Source organism: Melospiza georgiana, chromosome 1 (assembly GCF_028018845.1).
Source record: "Melospiza georgiana isolate bMelGeo1 chromosome 1, bMelGeo1.pri, whole genome shotgun sequence".
Lineage (NCBI taxonomy): Eukaryota > Metazoa > Chordata > Aves > Passeriformes > Passerellidae > Melospiza > Melospiza georgiana.
In genome coordinates, this window is record NC_080430.1 from 117,307,540 (window position 1) to 117,333,750 (window position 26,211).

At 38.0% G+C, this 26,211-nt stretch overlaps 1 protein-coding gene across 4 annotated transcripts in view; it reads right to left on the bottom strand.

Annotated features, from left to right (window-relative positions):
- TOX (thymocyte selection associated high mobility group box) overlaps positions 1–26,211 on the bottom strand; it is a 217,579-nt gene that overhangs the window by 80,625 nt on the left and 110,743 nt on the right. For 3 of the 4 annotated variants that reach the window (XM_058036806.1, XM_058036825.1, XM_058036798.1), the window contains exons 2-3: positions 22,849–22,914; positions 6,103–6,345 (exon numbers count right to left, since the gene is read on the bottom strand). In XM_058036806.1, the coding sequence (XP_057892789.1) occupies positions 6,103–6,345; positions 22,849–22,914 (309 nt within the window). Of the gene's footprint in view, positions 1–6,102; positions 6,346–22,848; positions 22,915–23,247; positions 23,329–26,211 lie in introns of those variants that run through there. The other variant, XM_058036815.1, reaches the window with a different exon arrangement.

A 26,211-nucleotide genomic window follows, 5' to 3' on the forward strand; every position in this document is an offset into this window, starting at 1 on the left:
AGCTGTAATTTCTGACATCAAAAGTTTCTTGTAGCACAGTAAAGAGCCTTGTAGTAGCAGATATGCAATATTCAGGTATTTATGAAACCTTGATAAAATAACATCTTAATCAGCTCCTGTACATATCCTTTCTGCTGTCTGATGACAAAAGAGTGGAGCAGACATCAGAAGAAAGGAAAGATAAAAATTATGTCTCAGAGTCCTTGATGGAATAAGTAGTCATAATTCTAGTAGAGACAATAAGGTTATGCTGATGGACATGAGCTGATCAGGGTGTTTGACAAAACATACATTAACTATTGTAACCTTTTTCCATGCAAGGCTTATTTCAGTAAAAAAAAAAAAAAAAAAAAACAAAACACTGCTCAGAAAACATGGTGTTGTTTTTTTGTCATTTTGTTGTTGTTGTTGTTGTTTTGGTTTTTTTGCTTCTTTTTCTTAGGGAAAAGAAGAATACAAAGTTGCTTAATAAGAAAAAAAAAAACCAAGAAACTTTAACACAAGATGTTCTATGACCTTAGCTTTATGATTTGGTGGTTCTGATGGCAATAACTCACTGCAATAAAATTTGGAGTAGCAGCAGGTCTGTGTAGCATAACAGTAAATTTTGATGTAAACTGAAAACCAGAGACTGGTAATGAGGGACAAATGGGAAGTATTCACCAGAGACAAAATGAATCTGCTACCACTGGCATGCAATACAAGCTAGAAAAAGTATCCAAACATGATTCAAATCTCAACACTTAGGTTAGGAGACACAAATCTCTCTTTTTTTTTTTTTTTTTGTTATGAAAGTCATTCATCTTGTTTATCAGAAATAATGAATTTCTGTTTGACTCAGTAGTTTCCACTGACACTTAAAGGTGCAAGAAAAAAGAATCAGCTGTATAGGTCAGCCTCAAGATGAGTCATGAACACTGAATTTAAACTAATATGTATGAAACCAGTAAAACAAAATCTCTTAAATGCATCCCAGATACAACAACAGTCTCCTTTATTGCATTTATTAGCAACTGTACTGTGAATAAGGAACACTAACTTCATTCTACCTGAGATTAAAAATGGCAAAAATTAAAAAATAGATGTCTGCTTTTTTCCTTGTTATACAATGCCACATTTTGTTTAAGATATTAATCTCTCATGGGTTGCATAACTAAAAATATAATTCATGAAAACGTATAATGTAATTACTCAGGCTTTGATGAATTGGGGCATAATGTTAAATAATTATTCATTGCTTTTATTCTTCTGTCTAAGTGTGAGAAAAAGCAGCTTTTTATTGCTTTTTTTTTATATAAGGACATAGGCCTTTGTGACATGCATTTTATTTTAAACTAATGCTTCTATTATTCCACATTTGAATAATTATAGCTGACATCATCTACTCTTCCGTGACCTAGAAGATCTTTAGCTCTAGCACACTGTTACATATTTTATGCATTACACGAAATAAAACACCTCAAGATTTCAAAAATATTTATTTTAAAAACAACATTGAAATTGTCTGTAATCACATTTTCTGCTCTGCTTTGAAAGCAGCATTATTCAATATGCCAGTGGTCTTTTCCATAAGAGCAACATATTAGAAATTCATGCTGCTCTAATATATCTGAATTCCTTGATGTACTGCATTCCCTATAGACCTAAAGAAACATTTTTGCTTCAGTTTCATATGTCCTGCACATTACCTACTGATGTGGTGGTTGTCAAAACAGTTGTACAGTAGCCTTTGAATTCAAAGTGTGCCTTGACTGCATACTAAAAATGACAATAAACCTAAGTATATACATTATGCTGGCTTTTGTTGCCAGCACAAGTAGAGCATTTGGGAAATCAAACCCCTGATTTTATTGTCTTTTAACATATTTTTCACTTTAAACTTAAAACGCAGAAAATTGAAGCATTTCAAGAAATTTAAATCTTCTATTTATTTCTTGTAAATTTTCTGTGGTATACCATCATGAGCAACATGTTCAAAAAGATCAGCACAAGATTACAAATGAAAGCATTCCAAAAATAGGTTGGGGTTTTTTTTCCAACTATGTAAAAACAGCACTGCAGTTTTTAACTCTGGTTTCTTGCAGAAAAACCAACTATCTATAGGATACACTAAAGAAGCTATAATGTCTATAATTTTATTGATACATAGAAAAACCCATTTTATAGAACACATCTAAAACATCCAAATTCTCACACAACATGCAGTTTTTGCAAATGTTTGAAGGGTAATTCTTGTGGTCCTTGAAAATATCCTTTGGGATATTTCAGGAAAACTCACATCAACAGAAAAAGGCTGGCAGATCAAGCCCCAGCGGGGATCTAACCAAACCCTCAGAGTCTTCAACTGGTAGGAAACCAGAAAGGGATCCCTATTCCATTATATAGAAGCAAACATGTTAACAGGACCATAAGTACATTTTCATTAAAAACCACTTCTATCTATATCAAATTGCATCCAATTAAGAAGCAGGAATAGAAGTCATATCCATTTTGAAGGAGGATTTTTAAGGGCTCCCATGATGGGGCTGGACTGTGGGTTAATACTACCCTGACTCACATTCTGCACAAATTCTGCAGATTTCTGAAGCCCTGATATCCAGACATAATGAGCCCATAAAGAAATCTGTATGTGACAGCATGATAGAAATTAATGTGCATGTGCATGTGTATATTCTGTATGTCAGCTAAGAATGCAGAAATACACAAACATAGAAGTAAATATGTGAACTGACAGCAGAATAATGAGAAGGAAAAATTTTAGTGGTTTTGTTGTTTGATTTCTTTTTTTTAAATAGTTGGCACGCAGTATGAAAGTCCAATCAATCAAAAAAACTTCAAAGAAGATTAATTCCAAATTTAAGACACTGTCAATGGCAATGAGAAATTTTCATCTCCCAGCACTGCAAAAAATTTTTTAGAAAGAATTCCCACAGTGTAAGATTCTGTAAGAAGCCAATCCCTAGTATGAATTCACTGAGCTGGTAGTGGGCTCTTATTGTGTGTATTTAAGCACTTCTGCAGAGGAGAATTCTTAGAGAGATTGGGGTAAATCCTGCCATCCTTACTGAAAGGGATTTTATCTGCAGCTTGGAGGGAGTACTGCACAGTATGAAACAGGGACTTCTGATGGGGGGAGATTTGAAGGGGTTTTAGGAAGGGTACATCCTCAATTTTCAATCTGTCCAAAATCACAGAAATCCTCATGTGAAAACACCTGGTAGTTGAGATGGAAGAAAAACACTATACTTAGTGTATTGACTATTTCTAACTGTTTCTGAGCTCACTGATATTGCTTTCTCACATTTGGCTAGCGTTAAGTAATGCTTTGTCTATAAGAACACAAACTGAAAAACTCACTAGTTCTAACACAGATAAAATAGAAGGTATTATTGCTAAAATACCAACACAGGTTAAAAACTAGATAAAAAGAAGGATGTTTAAATAAAATAAAATAACCAAATTCTATTAGAGGCACATTGCAATGCAGCTGAATTTGTCCCAACGTAAGTAAAATTTGCTGAAGATGTGAAATTAATTAGGGACAGAGAACAGCCAACAGATTTGTTTCCAAGAATATTTTTTCTAAAAATACCCATTAGTGCCCTGAAAAATGAAGTGAGACACATGTTTTCCAAGTACACTAAACAGTACTTGATATACCAGAAATTATATGGAACCAAGGGTTTAGATAGATTGGAGAAACTTATAAATTATGTTCTATATGAGGCAATATAGGAGTGATTTAGACAAGAACTTGCTAAATGGATCAGAGTTTGATGAGATAGTAAAAAGGAAACTTGGAGATGAGTAATACCACAAGAAAAGAGTCATATTGAAAAAAAAAGTTAAATGTTCTGGATTATAAAGATTCAAAACTAAGTAAAGAATGTTAACTCTACAAAATCCCCTGTTTTTCTTCATCAGTGCAAAGCCAAAAGAACAATGGGGTCATTCTATTAACTGAAGAAGTCACTGAATTCACTGAAGAGTTAAATTACTTCCCTCAAGTTAATTTCTCTCAAGTTATCAAATTCAAATCAGAGGAGCAATACTGCCAAACAGCATTTGAGCTGTATGAAATGGAGGTGTTAACATTGTACCAGTTGCACTGACATGAGCTGTAGCTTCACCCCTTGCACAGACAAGCGAGCTGGAGTTCAAACTATTGCTAGGTAAGAGGTGCTCCTGTGCAAAAAGGGCACGCAAGTTAGGGTAACAGCTGACTTTGCACATGACACTCCAAGGATCATGCTTTATTTATTGAACAAATCCTCAGAAGTTATTGTCAAAATTCAGCACATATTTTCTTGACATCTGATTTTTCATCTCTTTTGTTCTTCACTAAGTTCCAATGGCAAAATTGCCCAGCTATATTATTCAACTTTTTTGTATTTTCCCTTGATGTGATTATTCGCTGCGATGATCTACAGACTCTCAAGGCCCTTTGTTCAGAGCTTGTTGCAAAAGGTTAATGTGAAACATCACAGCTTAAAAGAATGCATAGTTCTGAGCCATAACCATGGCTCAAAAGAGGTCAATTCAATGAAATACTGCCTGTCTTGACTAGAGTGTCAAGCATTTCTCTTACTTTTCCAAGTCCTTTCATAGCTCTGATTCTCAGAACCCCACACAAGATTTCACTCAAGCTCTTTAATGCATGCCATCAGCTTTGCAGGCAAGCAAGGAAAATATAGGCTCTTTCCATAGAGCATATTTCTATTTCTCTATATAAATCTGCCTCTCCTCCACTCCTCCCATTATTGAACATAACCCTGGGGTCAGATTCTGACCTCAAATACGAAGTGTGCAACATCCTAGTAAATCAATGACAACTGTGCAACATATAAGAAGCCAATACTTGTGCCCCTATACTTTTTTGGATATCCTCAGAGGGAATGCAGAGCTCCTCAAAATCAAGGAAGCTTTATTTTAATTAAGTTGCAATGAAGCAATGTGACAAAGCAGATTTTTGTTGTAAACCAAGTCTTTTCCAGCCACCATGGCCCCTGGGTCTGAGCCCCAGAGGGGCTGATGGGAGCTGAACCTGGATCCCTGACTACCCAAACATCCATGTGTTGTGTCAGCTCTCGGGCTCCCAGGACTGATTTGAGTTTTTTAGATAATGTGGTGGGGAGCTAGCAAGCTGGAAAGCCTAAACAGCCTCAGTCATTAAGTGCAGAACTTTTGGTGAGAAGCCCAGACCCTTTATCTCTAGGAACAATAGATTCTTATCTTTGGCTGTTGGGATCTGCAGCTCCTGGGCAGCCCATTTAGCCCACCTGGTGCTTGAAGTACGGTGGGATACACACAATGTCAGGCTCCAACCTCTTTCATGGGATTTTTAACTCTTTGGGTTAAAATTGTGTATCAATGTGAAATAATCTTGTCTGGAGCTTCTATGCAAGAAGTATACTAATGAATTGGAGAGCCCACTTGAAAATGTAACGTGTACAGTAGCTCTGCAGTTGTTGCAAGCAATTTAACATTCAAATAAGTGATTTATAATATCAGGCTTCACAAGATTATGACCATAATGACTATCTGACAGACTTTATAAGCAAGTTGTCCAGTCATTTCAATTGGATTCTGGCTGGCTAAGGACTGGGAACTGTAAAAAGGCTGTAAGATTTGGCCTAGAATCAGAAATAACATTTGCTGTTTTCCAAACGTGCGGTAAACAAGAAAGGAGATATTAAATTTTTGTACATCTCTCAGCACATGCAAATGAGAATGGAAAGAGCCTCATCAGACAAATACAGAACAACAGCCATCTGGATCTAAACCCTGCTCCAGCAGAAGTCAGAGCCTTGAGCCTCTTTCTGTCATTATTTACATCCCTGTAAAGGATAACCTTCTGCCCAAGGTGGTGGAAGGTATCACTCTGGCTTTGAGGAACTCGGCTGAAAATTCCCCTTCACCTCAGCCAGGCAGAGGATTTGACACAGGGAATGCAATGTAACACCCAGAGTCAGGCCAGGACACTCCAAAATTTGAGATTTGAGTGGGGCAGGTGTTGGCCCCCTTGAAGGATTTCAAACAGATCTGTATTTCCATGATTTTTCACTTGAAACAGAACAGAAGGGAAAGAAGAAAAGTGCTTACCACAGAGAGGGAATTGGAAAGCAGTGTCCCGTCTTGGCCAAGCATGTTGGAAACTGTAATTTCAGGTAGATCCATGTTTTGAGGGTGGAAGGGAAGGAGGCCATTGTGGTTCATGGGATGACACAGAGAGTGGTACCCAGACTCTATCTCATTCAAGTGCACCAGGGAGTGGTCAGGCAATGATGGAGGAGTTATAGGAGGTATGTTAAAATCTTCACTTTCGAGACTTGGGCCAGGAAAAGACTGGAAAAAAAGAAACAAACCAACAAACAGCAATTGCTATGAATATCATATGAGCACTGATCAATAATAAAATAAAAAAAAAAAAGAGCCAAACTCACATACTTCTAAACACAATCTACAATTTAATAAAGAATATTTTCAAGACCCATATATTATACAAGTGAAGTCTCACCATTATGTATGGAGGAAAAAATGCCTCTAAGGCATAAGAATCTATGATACTTTTCCCTTAGAAATATTTTTTAAAAGAAGGTGAACTCAAATAGATTTCAAGGGTCCTATTAAAATTTTCTGAGAGTGTTCATCTAGCTGAATACCTTTTTCATGGGAATTGTGGAAAAGGGAATGCAATTTATAAAATTAATATTGGCACAAAATGGTTCATTTTACTTCCTGCTTCTCAGACCAAGAATTACATACTGAAGAAAGATACGACTTTTATACATATGGGAGTGCCATGCATTTACTCAGCTAGAAAGAAAAAGAAACAGTACATACTCAGTATGAGTATGCTTTGTATTTATAAAAATGCATTTGAAGTTTTTTAAAACATCATTTGTTTTTCTTTCTTAATCTATAACCTGAATTATACATACATTTTGTCAGTTATCTGAATTAGTAACTCCACCAAACAACTGTTAGTCTTTTGTTGCTTGCTGCCATTAAGTCATCCAATTCAATCTGATCCAAGGAAAAGCCACAGGCAAAGTCAGAGTAATGCACCAAGGTGGATAATTGCTATCATTTATCTACAGGTTTTGTACAGCAGGTAGGCTCATTTGTGGGATAGGGTGGGTATATGCACATTCCTAAAAAGGAAAAGGTGAGCATAATAAAGGGTTAAAGAGATCAGCTGCCATGGCTCAGCCTGAAAGCCTGCTCTGCTTTTCTGAGAACAGCCAATTCCTTTGCAAAGTGATCAGTCTTTGCACATCCCATGCCCACAGTCAGGAGATTTATAGCACAGTGACTACTCCCACCCTTCCTGCCCCTCTTCAGCACAGCAGTCCTGCTCTGAGTGCTGCTTTTGTTAATTCTGGAAATGCAAGGATACAAAATACATTCTGCTCCTGAAAAGTATCACCAGAAAGAATGAGCATGAGGGCACAATTTCAAAGAGCAGCTATTGGAAGAAAATGTTTTCCCCAATATGAGTTTCCAAATGGAGGATAATACAGTGTATGAATTCATGCAGAAGGACAAGGGGAGAATCAATGGCCAATTATAACAAAGGGATTTTTCATTAGTCATCATAGTAATAATGTCCTCCTGATGCCTGAGGTTACTCTCCTCTGTACAAGCATGTATAAACTTCAATCAGACCAAAACCAAACCGTATTAAATGTCTTCAGTGAGCTGGTGAACACAGATAAACCTCCTCTAATGCACATTGCCATGGTTTTGGCTGCTTTGTTTTTTTCCCAAAAAGGTTTTAATCTCTTTACCAAATAGTATAAAATAGAAGAGGAAGTCTAGATTGGAAAGACCAAAGTAAAATCCCCAAAAATGAAAACAACAGAACAGGGTTTGACAGTGATATCATCACTGTTATGTGTGAGGACTTTGACTCTATCCATGTATTACAGCTGTGTTTCACCCTCAGCACAGGAGTTTGCTCTCCCTCTGCCTCTGCTTTCTTCTTAATGGCAAGCTAGTGCAAGTCTACTGACCTCTGTAAGTTGCATTTGCCCCCACTTCTACAAGCCATGATGCAGCCATTTCTCCAAGGGGAAATACAGTAAAATAGACCCTCACTAAATGGAGAGAAGGCTTAAACATGGTAAAGAGAACACCATATTTACTCAATAGCAATGTATAAATTTTGCAAATTTTGTAAATTTTATTTTACCAAATAAAAGTATTAGGAACAATGCATACACTAGCTAGTTCCTAATTACTATTATATAAAATCCATGATGAAGGAAAAGGTGTCTAAAGTGAGTTTTAGATCTGATACCACAATAACTAAACAGCAAAGAAGAGAAATGAAGGAAGGGATAACATCCATAATGCTCTCCTGGACCAGTGCTTTCCCTGCAGGTACACTTAGATTTGGTAACTGTAATCCTGGTGAGCTTGGATCCATGTAGCCTACAGCTTCCAGGAGGGATTCATTAGCTGTGAAAAGAGGACATTTATGTTCAACAGTGTCTTTTCTAATGTCCCAAAAGACTAAAGGCCTCAAAAGAGTTTTCTCTCCCCTGATTTTGCAGGTAGAAAGTATTAACATCTATTTTCTCTCTCTTGCACTGTCCTGTGAGACTTCAGTTTGCTTCTAAAAGCAAATATTCCCAAATCAAATATTGACAGGATATTGGAGGCACTTAGCATATCTGCTTATTTTTACACCTCTGTTTGCATGTCACATATGGATGGACCAGGCCTTACTTTTGATTTTTTGTGTTTCAAATGTTTCTTTAACCAGTAATACTTCAAAAATGGTGGAATCAATTAACTGCCAGTAGGACACTGATTTTGCTTATTAAGAAGGAAGTATAAAGCACTAGCAGCTCCACAATCCAAGGTGTGTCATGTACAGGTATATAATAATGTTATATATATTATATGGGTTAAGAATTTTAAATAAATGATTAATTACCAAAAAAACCACACAATGGTTTCTGCTTGTGAACCATTTAAGAGTGTATTTGATCCCACATCACCTACAATATCACTATTCACTACACTTAAAAGTAGGATTAGAATAGCAAAAGCTGTAATGACACACCAAATAATATATAATTCAAATTAAGTATCTCCTATTTTCTCTATTTTTAATTTTTTTCTTAAGACAAGCTATAGTACTATTTCAGTAAAGCTAGGCAGAATCGAAGTTTATGGTAATGCTATGGACAGAAATTCAAAAGCATTTGCAGAGCACCCTACTGACCTTACATTTTCAGGCAATTTGATATTTCCATGCTCAGTATTGTGTGCATGTAATGCATATAGACATAACTTCCTCAGGGAAGTTACTTCAACAGTGATTTGCTGGTATTCATTTGTCTCGTCCAGGAGCTTGGTTCAGATGCTTGTAATGACTTAGCACACTGGCATATGAACCCCAAAATTCCTAGATATATCTGCAGCAAACCCAATATATCCCAGGAACAAGGCTGTTGCAACTGTGCCTGGAGGAAAGGCACGAGGAATGGGACATGTGCTTGTCCTGTGAATAGCAGCTACAAGCTTCAAACACTCACTCCTACTTTCCTGCCACCTCTCTCCTTGCCATTGGAAAACCTATTTTAGTAACCATCTGGGGTCCCCTTGATGCAACTGATCCACTGCTGGCAATGGGCTCTCCTGGAATGTTGTATTGTCACCTTCTTCTGTAAAGAGAAACTTTAGGGAAATTTACCAAAAAGGCAGTCTCAAGCTTAACCCTGCAGCAAGAACTCCCACTCCCAGACCAGCTATCATCCTGCCTCAGCCTCTGGGCCTCCTTAGAGCACCATTTCTTACAACACAAGCTGTTTATCTGAAATTTCTAATTAAAGCAGTTATCTAGCATCCAGAGCATCAGGGAAGGCTGTACCCCCTGTACCCAACCACAAGTCATAAGTATAGCTCCTATGTATTCATAATAAAGTGTGGCCTGTACTTTCACTTCTGCTAGGTTTTTCTTGGGGATGGGGAAAGTTAGGGTCTTTCCCTTCCACTCCAAGGCTTTTTCCTTCATGGCTGGTTTTCCTATCAGCAGGACTTGCTCTGTTCAGAGAGACGTGGAATAGCTCCTTTTTATTCTACCAGTCACAGAAACCTCAGCAAGATCACCTTTTCACTTTTGAATAGCAGAAAAAAAAAAAACCCAAAACTCCCAAACAAACAAGCAAACAAAAGTAGCAGAAATTCTTTATTTTCTTTACCACTTTTCCACTAGGAACTTTGCCGGTGGTTTCACTTTCATGACTACAGTAGAGAAAGAGGTGTTAATCAGCTCTTCAGTTTAGGGGAGTTTCCTAGGCCTTTATTGCATTCCAGAGAGAAAACCCTCTGCAAATTAACACCATTAAACCAACTGCACAGCACTTAACAGATACAGGCTTAAATTTTTCTTTATTTTAAAGAGCATTTTATTATAAACAGATTTCAGTCTAGTTCAGATGGAATCTACACAGTGGGAACCTCAGAACTGATTATCCTTACATTTGAGCTACCTTCTAACAATGTTAAGGATGATTTTTGAATTAAGAATGTCTTCCCAAATTTAGAGGACTATATTTTATGTTTCTGGCTAAATATTTGTGACATTTCTGCTTGAAATTATGTAAACTCCATAAAACAGATGATTGATATGCCCACTGTGAGATGAGGAGCCTTATCTATATGCTACCTTGGCATATCATTTTATGAGAAAAGCTTGCCAGAATAAAAATGATATGAACACTGAAACCTGACTCACTGTCCAACACAAACCCAAGCTTTTGTTTCTGAAAAAGACCCCATTGGTCCTGTTAAATTTACTTTTTAAGCCAATTAGCCTGGTCAAATCCAGCAACAAGCTATGGAAGGAGGGGAAAAACTGGGACACTGAGAGGAAGCGTATGTCAGGAATCAGTTCTTTACTTTGGCAACACATAACTCAAATTATGGCTATGCATCCAGCTGTGCTGATAACACAGATACAAAAAAAAAATCTAGTATTTACTTTTGAGGTTACTCATTAGGAAAAAAAGGGAAATGCTGGCAGGAGATACAAATACAGCCCCTTTCCTTAAGTACTCTACAGTGAAAACTGCATATTGGCCAGCAAAACTGACTTATGTTTCAAAATAATTTCAATAGAACTTTAAGAAGTGATCAAAGAAGGCAAATCAAAGGAGGAGGCTCAAACAGACTGACCACAGGAAGCGGCAAGCTTTCAAACATCCAGTGTAAATCCCTCTGGAAAGAGCGGTAATGTTCATATATGACAGCCCAGAAGACAACATTCCCTAAGCAAGTCTGCTCAGTGGTTGCATCAGTCATCATGCATTTACTCAACAGAATCTCATATTAGCAACAGTTCCTTAAAAATTGGGAATTTGCCTATAGATATTTAATTTAAATGATATGAATGGTTCTGCCAACTATGTAGAGCGTGTCTTAATTTTTCGTTTGCACCAAGGCTTCTGCGTCTGAACTGTGGAAAGATGCCAGTTTTTAAAAGATACATGCTTCAGGCTGTCTCCTCTTCTATTATTGAACACGTTGTTACATAACTGAAATACTTATGAATCGAGAGTAATGTAAAAACAATGAGCTCATTAGAAGGGGAAAAACAGCCACGTACCTTATACAAATTTGAGTTAGGATAATATATTTAACAGTGGATACTTCCAGGAGTTTTAATAGGACCAACCTTATCTCTAATTTCTAAATGGAAGACCTTCAGAAGCAAGTGTTTTTTAGCTGCTTTTGTCTCTGCATGAACAAGGCTTGATAGCTTGAGACTATAATGCATTACTGTGGAAACCTTCGGTCTGTTACATAAATCATCTTAACACTCAGCAAGAATTGTCCAACAGTGCCATTGATATGTTCAAGTCAATGATCCTGAAAACAATTTTTTTTGTGTTTCTTCATATGGTAGACAACAGCAATAAATCATATTCATTTAAAAACACACAATATACTAATTTATCAAGCCACAGCTATCAAAAATGTATTACAGGGGAAGGTATAACTTTTTTGTATTGTGTTAATCAATTTCTCTAATTTGCATTAGTTAAAGGCCAAAGCCCCAGGCAAAACATTAATTTTCCTGTACCAGATGAATTCTGTTTTCAAGAAAGAGAATGTGCTGACAATTATATTATTAATTTTAAACAATCATAATTTTCAAGGTGTACAGAACTATGTAAAACAACAAACTGTTTTTAAGATTTCACTCTTGAGTCTTTTCATTAATTTCATTAATTGTATGCCTCTAGTGTAGCAGTTTGTTGGGAAATATGTTTTCAATGGAGGCTTTAAATTGAAACACAGTTTAAAGATGACAATAAGGAGGAGCACAAATATTATAAGAGGCTAAAGGATCTGGGGCTTGCAAACACCAATAGTGTTATTGGAGCAGGTAAACTTCCCTTCAGATAAGAACACAGCGGTGCACTTTTTGCTATTTAGAACTTTTGAATAAAATTTAAAGAAAAGAACAAGTCTTTTATGAACTACTGACCAACTGACCAAAGCAGTTCCTCAAGAATATACAAGAGCTTTAGGCACAAATGGAGCATCCTTAGCACCCAAAGTGGAGTCTTGTCCCTCTAACCTGTGACAATCTTTCACCTTCCTTAGCATGTCCCCAGTGGGGATCCAAGCGCGGTCACTGTCCAACACCCTTGTCACCCCTCTCTCCTGAAAAGAAAGGTATTTTCTCTCCCACAATGTCTACTACTACTACAACTGCTACACTACCACTACTATCAATATTATTCTTGTTATTATTTTTGTTCTTATTAATTCTATTACTACTATACTTCTACTACTACTACTACTATTACTTCTACTGCATTTTAATGAAAGCTAAAATTTTTAAGGTAACGGTCCTATTTGAAAACTTTGGTCTGTACTACAATACAGGCAGCATCATGTATGGTATAATCTTAACTCAGCACTACAAGACATACTTCCATAAATCAGTTACTACGTGCACTAAATATTCTTTGTCAACTAGAGATAAAAAGCATATTGGATATAAAAACTTTTTAGAGATTCTCTCTGCAAAACATACCTAAATTATGCTCAGTACAAAGCTCTGGGTAATAAAACTAGCAATATACATATTTAATAAGCAGAATTGAACTGAAAAAAAAAATAGAAGTCACATCTTCAGAAATTGTGCTGCCTGAAAATATAGATGATACACCACATTTAACCTGTCAGAAGCCTCATTAGCATCATAGCATAGACTCTAAACCAGCAATCAAGACTGCGCTCTTCACATGTTTACATTTTTAAACACTCTTAAAATAGCAGTAGTACAGATTTACATTTAAGTATATTTGTTTAGGGGGCATATATTCTGTCTAAATTTCCATATCCCTTCTGAGACAGACACCAAAAGATGAAACAATATTGTACTCAGGGCACACAATGATGAAGGACAAAGGATCCTTTTATTTTTTGTTCATGATTTTTTTCTCCTACTTTCTCTTTTCTTTCCTTAGAAAAGCTCAGAAACAATGGCTTGCTTCTCACTATTCAAAAGGAGAATGGGTCCTACCTGTGCTACACTTCTCCTGAATGACTGATGAAACAGCCAGAAAAAAAATCTGATTTAATGTAAAATGTCACCACTTGAGAAAAGGAGGATCAAAACAGAGGCATGGCTATTCTTTGTGATTATGATGTAACTTTTGTTTAGTCCTGTGCCAATCACAGGAAAAGCTGAAAGATGAGGCAGATCAAAGCTCCCAATTCCTACCAGTGGTCCCCCTGGCTTTCACACCTGGATTTCGGACCCAGCGCTTATCAATAAAAAGGCCAAGGAAGTGCTCGGTATATGAACCAGTACAGATCATTTAAGCAAGTAAAAGTGGCAGGATCTGGCCCTCTCTTAATAAAGTGTCACGTAAGCTTGGGACTGCTGGGACCCCAGTAATAAGTTCAATCCTACTGGTGCCATACAAACTATCAGCAGCATAGTACCTATTAAGACATTTTTATAAACTGCAAGAAATATGCAAGCTATTACAAGACATAATTCTGAAAAACAGACTTCCATGTAAGAAGCCAATTTAAGAGGAAAACAACATAAACAATAGTAACTTGCGTGCTCAAGTGAAGCATCTTTTTAATTTTGAGTAATGAAGATGTCAAGCCAAATGCTAGAGTAGTTTAACTTAATTAGGTGGCCTATTTTTCCAGGCAGCCTTTCATTTCCCATTGAAAACTCAGCTTGTATGTGAGGCAACAAGAGCAATTTTGTCTGTAATGAATACCTCTGGGACTCCACGGAGTGATCATTTGAATGTTACATTGAAGACTGGTTTGAGTAACTAGTTAGGGCTTGTTGAGATGCCAGATTTTGTAAAACTAACTAGATTAATCAAAGACTGGCATCTTATCGGTTTATTCGGTCAGGGGTCAGCAGGTCAAACTGACTCCACTGTGGCAGCCTTTGCCAAAAGGGACAGTATAATAGTAATTGGTCTAATTTGTAGTTCAAATTCATGTAATTCTTCCAGATGTTTTATGGACCGAAAAAGGTTCATTTTATGTGAAGCTCAGATGAAAAATACTGCCTTTAACATTTCCCATGGTTACATCCCATAATTCATCCACGCTGCTGACCTGTAGCGTTTCCTGGAAAGGAAACTACACAACTAAAATATATGATGTCTGTAATCTGTTTTCACATGCTAAAAAAGTTGTACTTGGAGGAGCAGAGGGAAACATTTTGAAGGATATTTTATACTGGCTGCTCATTAAACAGAAAGTTGTCTCATGACATGCACAGCAAAAGACAGTGCTTTTTCTCTTGTGATTTGTGAAAAAATACCTCTGGCTCTTGGACAGAGAATTCATCATTTGATGATTGATTTTCTGTTTACCTTTTTCATGGTAAAATAATAGCTTTCGTTGTTTTTACTTTATTGATTTATTGTGGGCCTATCACTGAAGTTGCTGTCATCCTGATGCCACAACTAAGACAAGATGCAATGTTTACTTCAGTTCCCTCTCATGTGCAACTCTTGAGAAGAATACTTTTATTTGATGCACAGAATCACTGTACATTCAGCAGGGCCAAGTTCACAATTTTAGCATTACTCTAGAAGTATCTGACATTTACTTCTAAATCCCAAAATTCTGTAGCTATGCAATTACCCTCCAAACGTGTTTCATTAAAAAGTTTTCTGCCCACATGGCTGCAAAGAAAATATAAGTGCAAGATTTTACAGCCAGAAGATAAATAGAATGCTGAAAAATTTGTTATACTTGCTGAGGTTTCTGATATGATATCAATTTTACAGATCCACGTTAATGATTTTTGAAGGCTGGAGAGGGACACTTTTGTTTACACAACTGTAATTATGGGGATGTTTGCTTAGGATCCTTAGGGACTAGATTTTGCCCTCTTTAGTGTTTTTATAGCATGTGCTATAGAATAGGCATTAAATGAAAGATGCATTAAGTTAAGGCATGCTTAAGTAACTCATTTTTCAGGGATAAGTAGGTTGTATACATTTCTTCTTCTGGTCAGAGTACAAGTTCCACACCTACTGAACGTAACTGACTAAAATTAATTTCAGTAAATAAGGGTAAAGGTATTTCACCTGAGTTACATCTTTAAAGTGAAATTTGTTAAAGCTCCTAAATTTCAGCCAATAGGCCCTAATTCTGCCTTATATTTTTATAAAAGTTGAGGCATTTCATTACAAAAAAAATATCCTTAAATATGTACACAGTACATGTTCATACGCTTTGCATTAAAGCTAAAGACATTCATACATAATGCAACACAGCCCTGTGGAGAAGGGTTTGGGGACACTGAGGGATGACAAGTTGGACATAAGGCGGCAATGTGCTTGCAGTCCAGAAAGCCAACCTTGTTCTGGGCTGCATCAAAAGCAGCATGGCCAGCAGGATGAGGGAGGGGATTCTGCCTGCTCTGCTTTTGGGAGATGCCACCTGGTGTTCTGCATCCAGCTTTGGGGTCGGCAGCACAGGAAAACATGAACTTGTCAGTTTGGGTCTGGAGAAGACCACAGAGATCCAAGGGCTGAAGCACTTCTCCTATGATGAAAGGCTGAGCTGGGGTTGCTCAGCCTGCAGGACATTCTAAGGAGACCTGATAACACCTTTCACTACATAATGGGGCTTAAGAAAGATGCAGAAAGACCCTATACCAAACCCTGTAGTGTCAGGACAAACAGCAACAGTTTTAAACAGAGAGGACAGATTTAGACTGGACACAGGAAAAAATTCTTTACTGTGAGGGTGATGTGACACTGTAAGAGATTGTGCAGAGAATTTGTGTGTGCCCCATCACTGGAAGTTTTCAAGGTCATGCTGGATGAGACTTGGAGCAATCTGATTTAGTGAAAGATGTAACTGCTCATGGCAGGGAACTGGACTAAATGATCTTCAAAGATGCCTTCCAATTCAAACCATTCTATGATTCTAAATATGAATATCTATATTCATATTTAGCCTTACATAGCCTTGTTAATGCAACTGTTGGTGTATTTTTATCAGGAACTCTGTTCTTTCTAGATTCTGCCGGATGTTAAGATAATATTAAAAAACTATGTTTTACTCAAAAGTGAAAGGCAGGGTAAAATTATATCTACCTGTAGCTGCTCATTCAGGATCTGAAAGGCTTGCCTGGTATTTTTTTTTCCCTGAGGCCATTTTAAGCTATGTCCTTTTTTTGTTTTAATGTGACATTTAGAGATCACTTCAGAGAAATGGAGGACCAAGAAGTAGACTCTCTTCTGTTGATAACCTATTTTTGAAATAAAAAGATGGTGGATCAGGAAGAGGGAGGTGGAACATGGTCCAAAACAGCCCTGGACTGCAGCCAGCCAGTGGGCTGCCCAGGTAGCTTTGCCTTTTCACTCTCAAATAATGAGCTTTTCCAAAGCAAAAGCTTTCCAACTTTTGGGCAGGATTGTGCTAGACTTCAGGACAGGGTAGTGTGTACCCATGGGACTACATTGGACCATGAAATGATTCTCCGTGTGAGAATGCTGCTTTTTCTGAATCCTTTTCAAGGCAGCCAACTCCTGCCTTGCTCTGCTGATGGAGACTTGCAGGCAACAAGACTGAAGAGCTGTGTCTTCTGGCAGTACCCTGGAATTCTAGCCTACCTACAGGGAAGGAGCAACACAGAGCAAGAGAGGGAAACTATTAGGTAGCATTTATCCATCCCTACTTCACATGAGCCATAGTTATGTCATGAATAATCTAAGAAATTATGGTATAAAAATGTAAAAAATACAAGAGGGCTATGTGTAGGGCCATGAGCATAAGGCAACATTAATATGAAAAATCTCTCTTTTGGATGTCAATCCATCCTATTTCACCCTGTAGATGTATAGGACAAAACAGTTTTGATACCCATGATGCCCCCTCTATCAAAGAGCATGCAGATATATTTCAGATAGATCTCCCTGGCATAGCTCTGGGAAACAGGAAAATACCACCTCTGAGCAATCAGTATTCCTTCCTCTGCCTCAGATCTTTTCTTCCCAGTGGGACAACAGGGGTACTGGCCAAATCATCAGCTCCAGGGCTGTTCTCATCCCTTCCCTTTGGACTTTGCAGGGAATTTGGCAGTGGCACTCATTAACCTTAACATTTATCAGGCCTCAGGAAGGCTAAAAATGTGTTAAAGCTTTGTGCAAGAGTCCTGAATTACATTCCATATTGTGACTAGGAAGAAATGTAAAATAAGCAATATAATTTTATACTGTGCTCTGTGGGGCCCACAAATTACAGGAGGAGGAATAACATAAAGAGTAATTCATGTCCAAGGTTTCAATTATAGGTATGGGGAGAAAACAATAATTGGTGGGAATCTCAAATGCAGATCAGTTGGCGTAGTTTTAGTTCAAAATGATAAATTATTTCAGATCCAAGTGCAATTAGTAGTGAAAATGTCACAGTTTTACTGTGTATGTTTGTTAATATGGCTGGCATAACTAATTTAGGAGATGCCTTCAGTGTAGAGTCCTGTATCACATATATTGTAACCAAAAATGCAGTACTTACACATATATATAAAATGTACACAGAGACAACATTGCCAAACAGCCTTTTGGGATGCTTTAAAAGAATATCATTAATTTTTACTGTATACTTACTCTTCTGGCTCAGTTCCAGCACTGGCTTTCTGTTAAAATCATTTCAAGTATAGAATTATGCTATTTGCTTGCAGCAACATCACAGGAACAGTAGTGAGCCATATGTTGCTACTTAGCAACTTGGTCTGTAAGTCCCAAAGCATGTACTGATTTGAAAATTGAACAGAAATGATAATTATTGTTGAGGGATGCTGTGAGGCAACTTGTCTTGGATTACCAAACTATGCAGATGTTTGATGTTATACAGCAAAAGGAACAAAACTATATTTTTTCCTGTCTAATGCCTGAGCTTTTATTTATGTTAGCCTAAGGGGGATAAATTGATTAAAACCTGTAAAATAATATAAGGTGATGTTTTTCTGGATAGGAACACTTTGGAGCAAACAGAAGAAGCGAGGTGCTTGTCAGCATGTATCTGGACTGGTTGACAGTCGATTGAATATGAGCCAGCAGTGTGCCCAGGTAGCCAAGAGGGCCAATGCCATCCTGGCCAGTATCAGAAATGGAGTGGCCAGCAGGAACAGAGAGGTCATTCTTCCCCTGTACTCGGCACTGGTGAGGCCTCACTTGGAGTATTGTATCCAGTTCTGGGCCCCACACTTTAGGAGGGACGTCGAGTTACTTGAGCGTGTCCAGAGGAGGGCAACGCAACTAATAAGGGGCTTGGAGCACAAGCCATATGAAGAGCGACTGAGGGAGCTGGGGTTGTTCAGCCTGGAGAAAAGGAGACTAAGGGGTGACCTCATCACTCTCTACAACTTCCTGAAGGGTGGCTGTAGTGAGCTGGGGGTCGGCCTCTTTCTCCGGGCGACAACGGATAGAACAAGAGGACACAGTCTCAAGTTGCGTCAAGCCAGATGTAAGTTAGAAGTAAGAAGGAAATACTTCACAGAAAGAGTGGTCAGATACTGGAATCATTTACCCAGTGAGGTGGTAGAGTTGAAGAATTCAAAAAAAGACTGGATGTGGCACTTGCTGCCATGATCTAGTTGAACAGTTAGAACATCGGCTGGACTAGATGATCTTATAGGTCTCTTCCAGTCTTGAAATTCTGTGATTCTGTGATTCTGTGACTGTAGCAGGTCTGCCCCTATGGCCACCTAATCCCGAGGACAGGCAAGTGGAAATCCCTTGGTGTTACAGACCATGACTCAATCTGCCAGCCCACTTCCCAAATAAGTTATGCCAGACTCTGAAATTAAAAAATGATGCTCATGTCTGACTCAGCATGACCAGAGCTTCAATAAAAGTTTCTGATAGGACTATGTATGTCCTTACATGTGGGATTCATATTTTAGTTAGCAGATGTGAATGCATCAAGAAAAGCAGAGTAATTTACTCACTTCTCATTATGACAGCATTCAACCCCTATCTCTGATCTTGTGAGAGAAGAGCCAGGTTATTAAGGGTGGGAAAGAGCCTGCATTCCTCACGCTGAGGTCATGCAATGGCAAGACTCATGAGCACAGGTGCAAAATAGACATAGGACAAAATTATGATTAGAGTAACTATGCTGTCATCTGAGAGAGAACATTTCCTCCTCTCTTTTTATGGCATTATGTGTTTTACATCCACTAACAGTGACAGGAAAATGAACAAACAGTCCTAAAGCTATGGTCAGAAAATATAATTGCATCCTTTACTGTTCCTCTCCCTAGCCCTGTAAGTTACACAGTCTTTCATGCTTTGTTTTCAGAGCAGGAAATACTGTATTTTTTTCAGTTTTAACCACCAGACTGGATTTTAAAATGGTAGTCAGTTCACGAGTTTTGGCTGACCACCAAACGCTTATGCCTAAGAAAGGAACACACCCCATTACAGTCAGTGAAGACCTCACAGACACTGCCAATGAAGAGTTGTTTTGCTCCTTTGAGGAACGACTAGCAGCTGTCTATGTCAGGAACAGGTTTGGGAAGGCTCCTCTCACAGTCGTAAGTTCTTGATGAAACATGAGAGACAGGTTTCCATCACACCCCATATTCCTGTTCTCAGAGAAGTTGTTTTGTCTCTCTTTTTTTTTTTTTTTTTTTTTTTTTTTTCAAATACTGTTATTATTACAGCCTTTCACATATGCTCCAGCCCACACAGAGCTGGAACACCTCTTCTGTGAAGGCAAGAAGGCAGGCTAAAAATGCTGGGGTTGTTCAGCTTGGAAAAGAGAAGGCTCCAGGGAGATCTTAGAGAGCTTTCCAGTACCTAAAGGGAGCCAGCAAGCAAGCTGGAGAGGAACTTTTCACCACGGCCTGCAGTGGTAGGTCAGGGAGGAATGGCCTCAAGCTGCAGGAAGATAGGCTTAGATTAGACATTAGAAAGAAGCTCTTTGCTACAAGGGGGGTGAGGCACTGGCACAGGTTGCCCAGAGAGGCTGTGGAGTTCCCATATTTGGAAGTTTTCAAGGCCAGGCTGAGTGGGGCTCTGAGTAACCAGGACTAGCGGAAGGTTCCCTGCCCATGACCTGGTGGAAGGAACTGGATGATCCTTAAGGTCCATTCCAACCCAGCCCATTCTATGATTCTGTATATTCACTCAAAACCACTGCCACAGTGTGAGCACCAGGAGAAAATCCACGAAAGGGAAAGGAGGTTGTGACAGCCCAAGGCTGATAGCTACTCTCAACCAGGCACAGAAGGCTGTTTGACTGGTGCACGCTCGGTAACAACTTAAAACACTCTGCCTGGCAATTGAGCTGCTTCTTGCCACATGGGTTCCCCCCAGCAAAAGACAGAAGTTGCCTTTGGGTTTTGAACTCCACCTGGGAGCCAGACATCCCAGAGTTCAGTTTTGCCATGGTCAGATTTTAAGCCTGTAAGCCTTTTCTTGATTCCAGCCCTCAGTAAGAATTCAGAGTTTTTTGATATCTTTGAATTTGGAAATGTCACATTAGATAGATTTTTTTTTCCTTGAAGACAAAGTAATTTGCATTTAAAATACCTAGGCCTGGCTGCCTCTTTAAAGGTACTTTAAGAACCTTACTTTCACTTCAACCAGTGAGTGTTAGATACATAAATATCTCTGAGAATCTGGGCCTTGTTAGCACATGTAGAAACCACATAAAAGATTAAAACTTATACTCTTAATTTTTCAATATGCCATTTAAATTATTTAAACTACATGCATACACAGTACAAAAATATCAACAGAAGAAAAATAATTCTGATGTATAATGTGGACTTGCAATTCTTTATTCAAAACTATTTAAGACAGACATAATGATTCTCTGAAAGGTAGCAGCTGCCTGATAACAGCAATCATTCACAGAGTTTGTATTTCTACTGTTTCAAACAAATTCAATTAGCCCTTGCACTTCAAAACCCTTAAGGCAAGAATGAGATGATACTAGGCTGCTTTAATCTAATAGTAATACTAAAACTTGTCAGTACAGTTTTTGGATTAATGGTTAGAGAAAAATTAATAATATAATTTTTCATTTTTTAATCAAACAGTTCTATTCTAAACTACCTCTGGATCTTGGAGGGTTCTTAGCTGAATAAGTTCAATCATGCACAACTCCTAAATGCAAAGTACTATTGGTCTCTAAAGGTATTTCAGAATGACTTCAACAGAAAGCTGAGAAGCAACATGGTGGCACACTTTAAAAATGGTCTTTTTGACTGAACCATGTACTCATCTAACATAACCCTCCTGCTTCCCTGCCCCCCAAGAACCTGTGTACCTGAAGAGCACCACTTCATGAAGACCTTTAGTTTTGAATGCACACTTCCCAAAGCTGTTGATTCCTAAATTCCATCCAGATTATCTGAACATAATTACGATTCATTCAAACTTCCCACCTAATGAGAGTTTTGCATGTAAGCCTCCTGGTTTTGTCAGACCAGACACCACTGGCCTGAAATATGGCATGACACAGACCACAAGTTTGGTTATTCAGGGCAATTTTTGACACAATCTAACTGATCTGCAGCACTATTCCCACCACTTACTGGTGCAAAGTTAAACTGAAACACATGAAGTGAAAAATTCCCCCCTACATATAGATGTAGCAACAGGTAGACAACCCAAAACTTTCAAAACTACCTTTGCTTTTCAAGGAGTAATTACAATTGTAACTCTTAAAATCTATAGGATCTTTGAGGTCAAGTGGAAAGGTGGAAGATATTTTAATACACATCCAGTATCAAAATTTAGTTTGTATGGTTCTCCAAAAGGAAAAGGGCTCAAAAATACCTTTAAAGAATGCACATCATGTTAAGCCTTTTGGCCTGTAGGCTACAGAAGGTTAAGTCATCGCCTTAACCCCACTGCTAATTGTGTAATAATAGCAACATTCCTCTGACACAGGATTAGAGCTAAAAATGCAATTCTTCAACTGTTCTATGAGTGATAATTAAAGATATTTGTGACATGTATAGCTTATAATGATTAACTTGTCTGCAGTCAGATAAACAAATAACCTGCACCTGTAAAGACTTTATTTCCTGAAGGTAAAACAACTGTTTAGGAAAGATCATGCTGGCAAAACAGCTGCTTGCATTCTGGAGAGGAAACAAGGTAGTATCTTTCAACAAACGCCAACTCTGGTGTTTTATCAGCTCTATCTCATTAACTGGAAACAAGGCTTAAATGCTTTGTTTATAAATTATGATTATTCCTGATTGCAGCAGTTACTGATAGTGCCACTCATTTGCAATGCAACTCTTTGAATTTTTTTAATTATAATTTGAAACAAGGCAGAGAAGATTAATTAACCCACCTGGCTGGCTGGCACGTAGTCCTGGCTTGGTTCTGTCATACTCATATACATGTTCTCACCGTCAAACTGCAAAGGAAATAATAGTAAACATTCAGCAAACTCGATTTTTTAGCATTGACTGAAAAAAACAGTTGCTATAAAATAATATTACAGCCTGGTTTTAGAGACTTGTAATTGCATGTGTGCATCTTGTCTTTGATGTTCCTGTTGTCATCCTTATTGACCCTGGATGTCAGTGATTTGGAGTAATTAGCGCTCTAGTAATTACAGCTAGCAAGGAAGAAATGAATGGTTTCCTTTCATCTGCAATCTGTTTTAAAACAAAATGCCTCATTTTGTGCACCATGTATACATATTGCTGTTGGTTGCAATGAAGTACTAAGTGAATTGCACACTTACTGAGAAAAGAAAGATGAGAATAGAATCTGCACTAAAATGCATCTTAATGGATTCCAACTTCAGCTTCTGAGCAGAACAAGAGTTGAGATTTCAAAACAAATTAAACCTCCTCCAACTGAAATGTTCCCATGTCAGAAAGTAGGAAATACATTTCCAGACAGCTTTCAGACATCTGAATGTATGAAAGAGTATATCTCCTGTCCGTATGGTGTAAGAGGATAGTTTGCTTGATGTGTGAATAAAGTAAACATTCATAATCAGAACTGCAAAAATAACCATCTGTAAATGATAAATACCAATCCTGGAAATATATACAATATATAAAAATCTTCTTTCCTTTTCTCCTTTCCTTTTTATTTCTTTTTTCACCTCTCAACTGCAGTTAAGAAGTAACGGAAATGTCATAGAAAGGAGTTGATTAAAATCTGAAGGTCTAGATGGAGAAAAACTGTCAGATCTGAAGCCTCATCCTGTACCAGCACAAAGAAGTGTAAAACTACTGATTTCTTACATAGTCTGGAAAATGTCCCCACAGAACTCTCATCACACCCACTCAAGTGGCAGTACCAACAGGGCAATGACAGCCCCAGTGTCTGCTGAGGAGCTAGGGAAAATCTTTTCAAACCTTTTAAGCAGAAATGAACAACAGCAGGAATTCCTATCTCCAGACATGAACCACAAATTTCCAGCTGTTACAAGGTCTGTTTGAAATAACTTGCACCTTACCCCTTGTGTGAATCTTAGAGTGACATATTTTGGACATCAGCCATTGTTTTGCATGACACAGCAGCTTTTTTAAGAAGTCCCTACTACTGAGATTGCTCTGCTCCCACAGAAGCTGCCAGTGAAATAACCCATGGACATTTCCTTATCAGTGTTGGCTTCTGGGGACATTCTACCTGCAAGGTCTAGTAAAATCAACTAGCCCAAGGTGGCAAAGTGAAACTGTGTCTTTGGCAGATAGCTCGACCAATTTTTGCTGAGGTGGCTGGAAAGGTTTCTGCTTCCAGCTGTACATCCTCTTTCTCTGCCAGAGGCTACAAGGCTCGTAACAGCAGCAGTAACATGAACAAGTGCCAGCTCCTGGCACAGAGCTGATGGTCTGCCCTTCCTGGCCAGAGATACTTAATAGTCACAGACTATCTGTCAGAAGTCCTAGTTTCATGGGAGGGAAAGGATCTGCCATAGGGAATAGAGTATTTCCTAATTTTGACAGAATAGAGATAGTTAGATTAGATCATAATATAGAGATTGATGCTTGTTCCTTTTTCGTTTCTTGTTGGCATGCACCAACATTTCTTTTAGCTTTCTCAAGCATGCAAAGTAGAGTTCTGGAGAAAAAAAATTAGTATCTGGTTTGGAAAAAAATGCATTGTTTCTTCTACTCAGATGAACAGGTGAAATTCTGAACAGAGATTTCACAGCCAGTAGTTGGAAAGCAAGCACTTCAGTGCTAGGCCTACAGGAGCTCAACTTATTCAGCTTGTCAGACGAAAGGCTGAAAGGTGCCTTGATCACTGTGATTGGTACTTACACCCTGGAAAGATGTCTGATAGCAAGATGTCAGCCTTCCTGACAGTGGTATAACGAGATCTAGTGTTGAGAAATGGAAGTTACAGAAATTCAGCCCTGAAATAAGATACAAGTTCCTACTTTAGGAGGTAATTAAGCATTATGTCAACAGCAAACTCATCATTTCTCAGACATTTTAGAATGAGGTTTGATATCTTTTTTGGAACAGATGCGATCCATATCATATTTATAAGAAATCCCATGGACAGGATAGTTACACTTGCTGGTTATGGGAGTCCTATTGGCCCTGGAAACCATCATTTCTTGAGTCTCCTCTTTTGAATTTCCCTTGTTATCTTCATATATTTGTTGTGATACATTGCAAGCTTTGCTATAATTCAAATACTGTGTTGCAGGTGTTTAGTTGCAGTGAATATGGAGAAATTTCTTTTCTTTTCTGCCTAGTGGCTATATACAGTCAAGGATTATTTCAATTTATTTTGCCTTCCATAATGCATGAGACTATGATTTAAGAATCTTTATGAAGTAAACTAGCCTTTAATATAATTCCCTCTTTTGAATGTTTGGTCATCTGTCCTTACTCCCAAGCTTACAATCACCAAATCTGCATTCTTTGAATAATTTCCCTAAGGTATTTTTCCATGAATACTGAAATTTTTATAATTCTGTGTGTTGTTCTTGGATTATCTGCCTACCTAATCAGTGCCTTGCTATTAGTGGTCCCCCTGGCATGACAGGGTCTTGGATCTCAGCATCTCCTGTTTGTTTTTTGTGGCCCTCTATTGAGCTCTGAAATATTTTTTTATTTCTGCTATGGTCTGTGGGCTTTATATGAACATGTTTCAGAGAAACCAAAACAGAAAAAATATGTGTAAATTTAAACTTTGTGGCCTTTTGACCTTACATTACAAATGTACAGGGATTGATGCTTACATGAGGAATGACCTTCTCCAACATTTTAGATTAATTTGTTAGGGCAAATTTTCTGAAAAATAAATTGATGAATAATGTTTGTAAAATCTGAGTGACCTGTTAACATCTAAAAATATGGAGCAGCTGTCTGATTTGTTACTTAATGTCTTCAATATTCAAGCATGGAATTTAGTCACTGCAATATTTAGCATCTTCTTGTCAGAAGTATGTGCAAGATATTGTGTAATAGGTTATATAGGTCAGCAAGATTTGATGGGATGTGTATTTTTTGTAGTGTTTATATATGCAGATTGTGGACTGCAATGCATCAGCTTACAATAACACTCTTGCCATGTTAGTGTTTGTACTACATTTACTGCTGCTTAAATTATTATCTGCCCTCAGTCCAGTGCAGTGTGGTGCATGGCTACTTGGCAGTTCCTAGGACTTTGGACATGAGCCTGAAAAACACCCATAAACTCAATGGATGAGGCATATACACATGCATTTTGTCCAGCA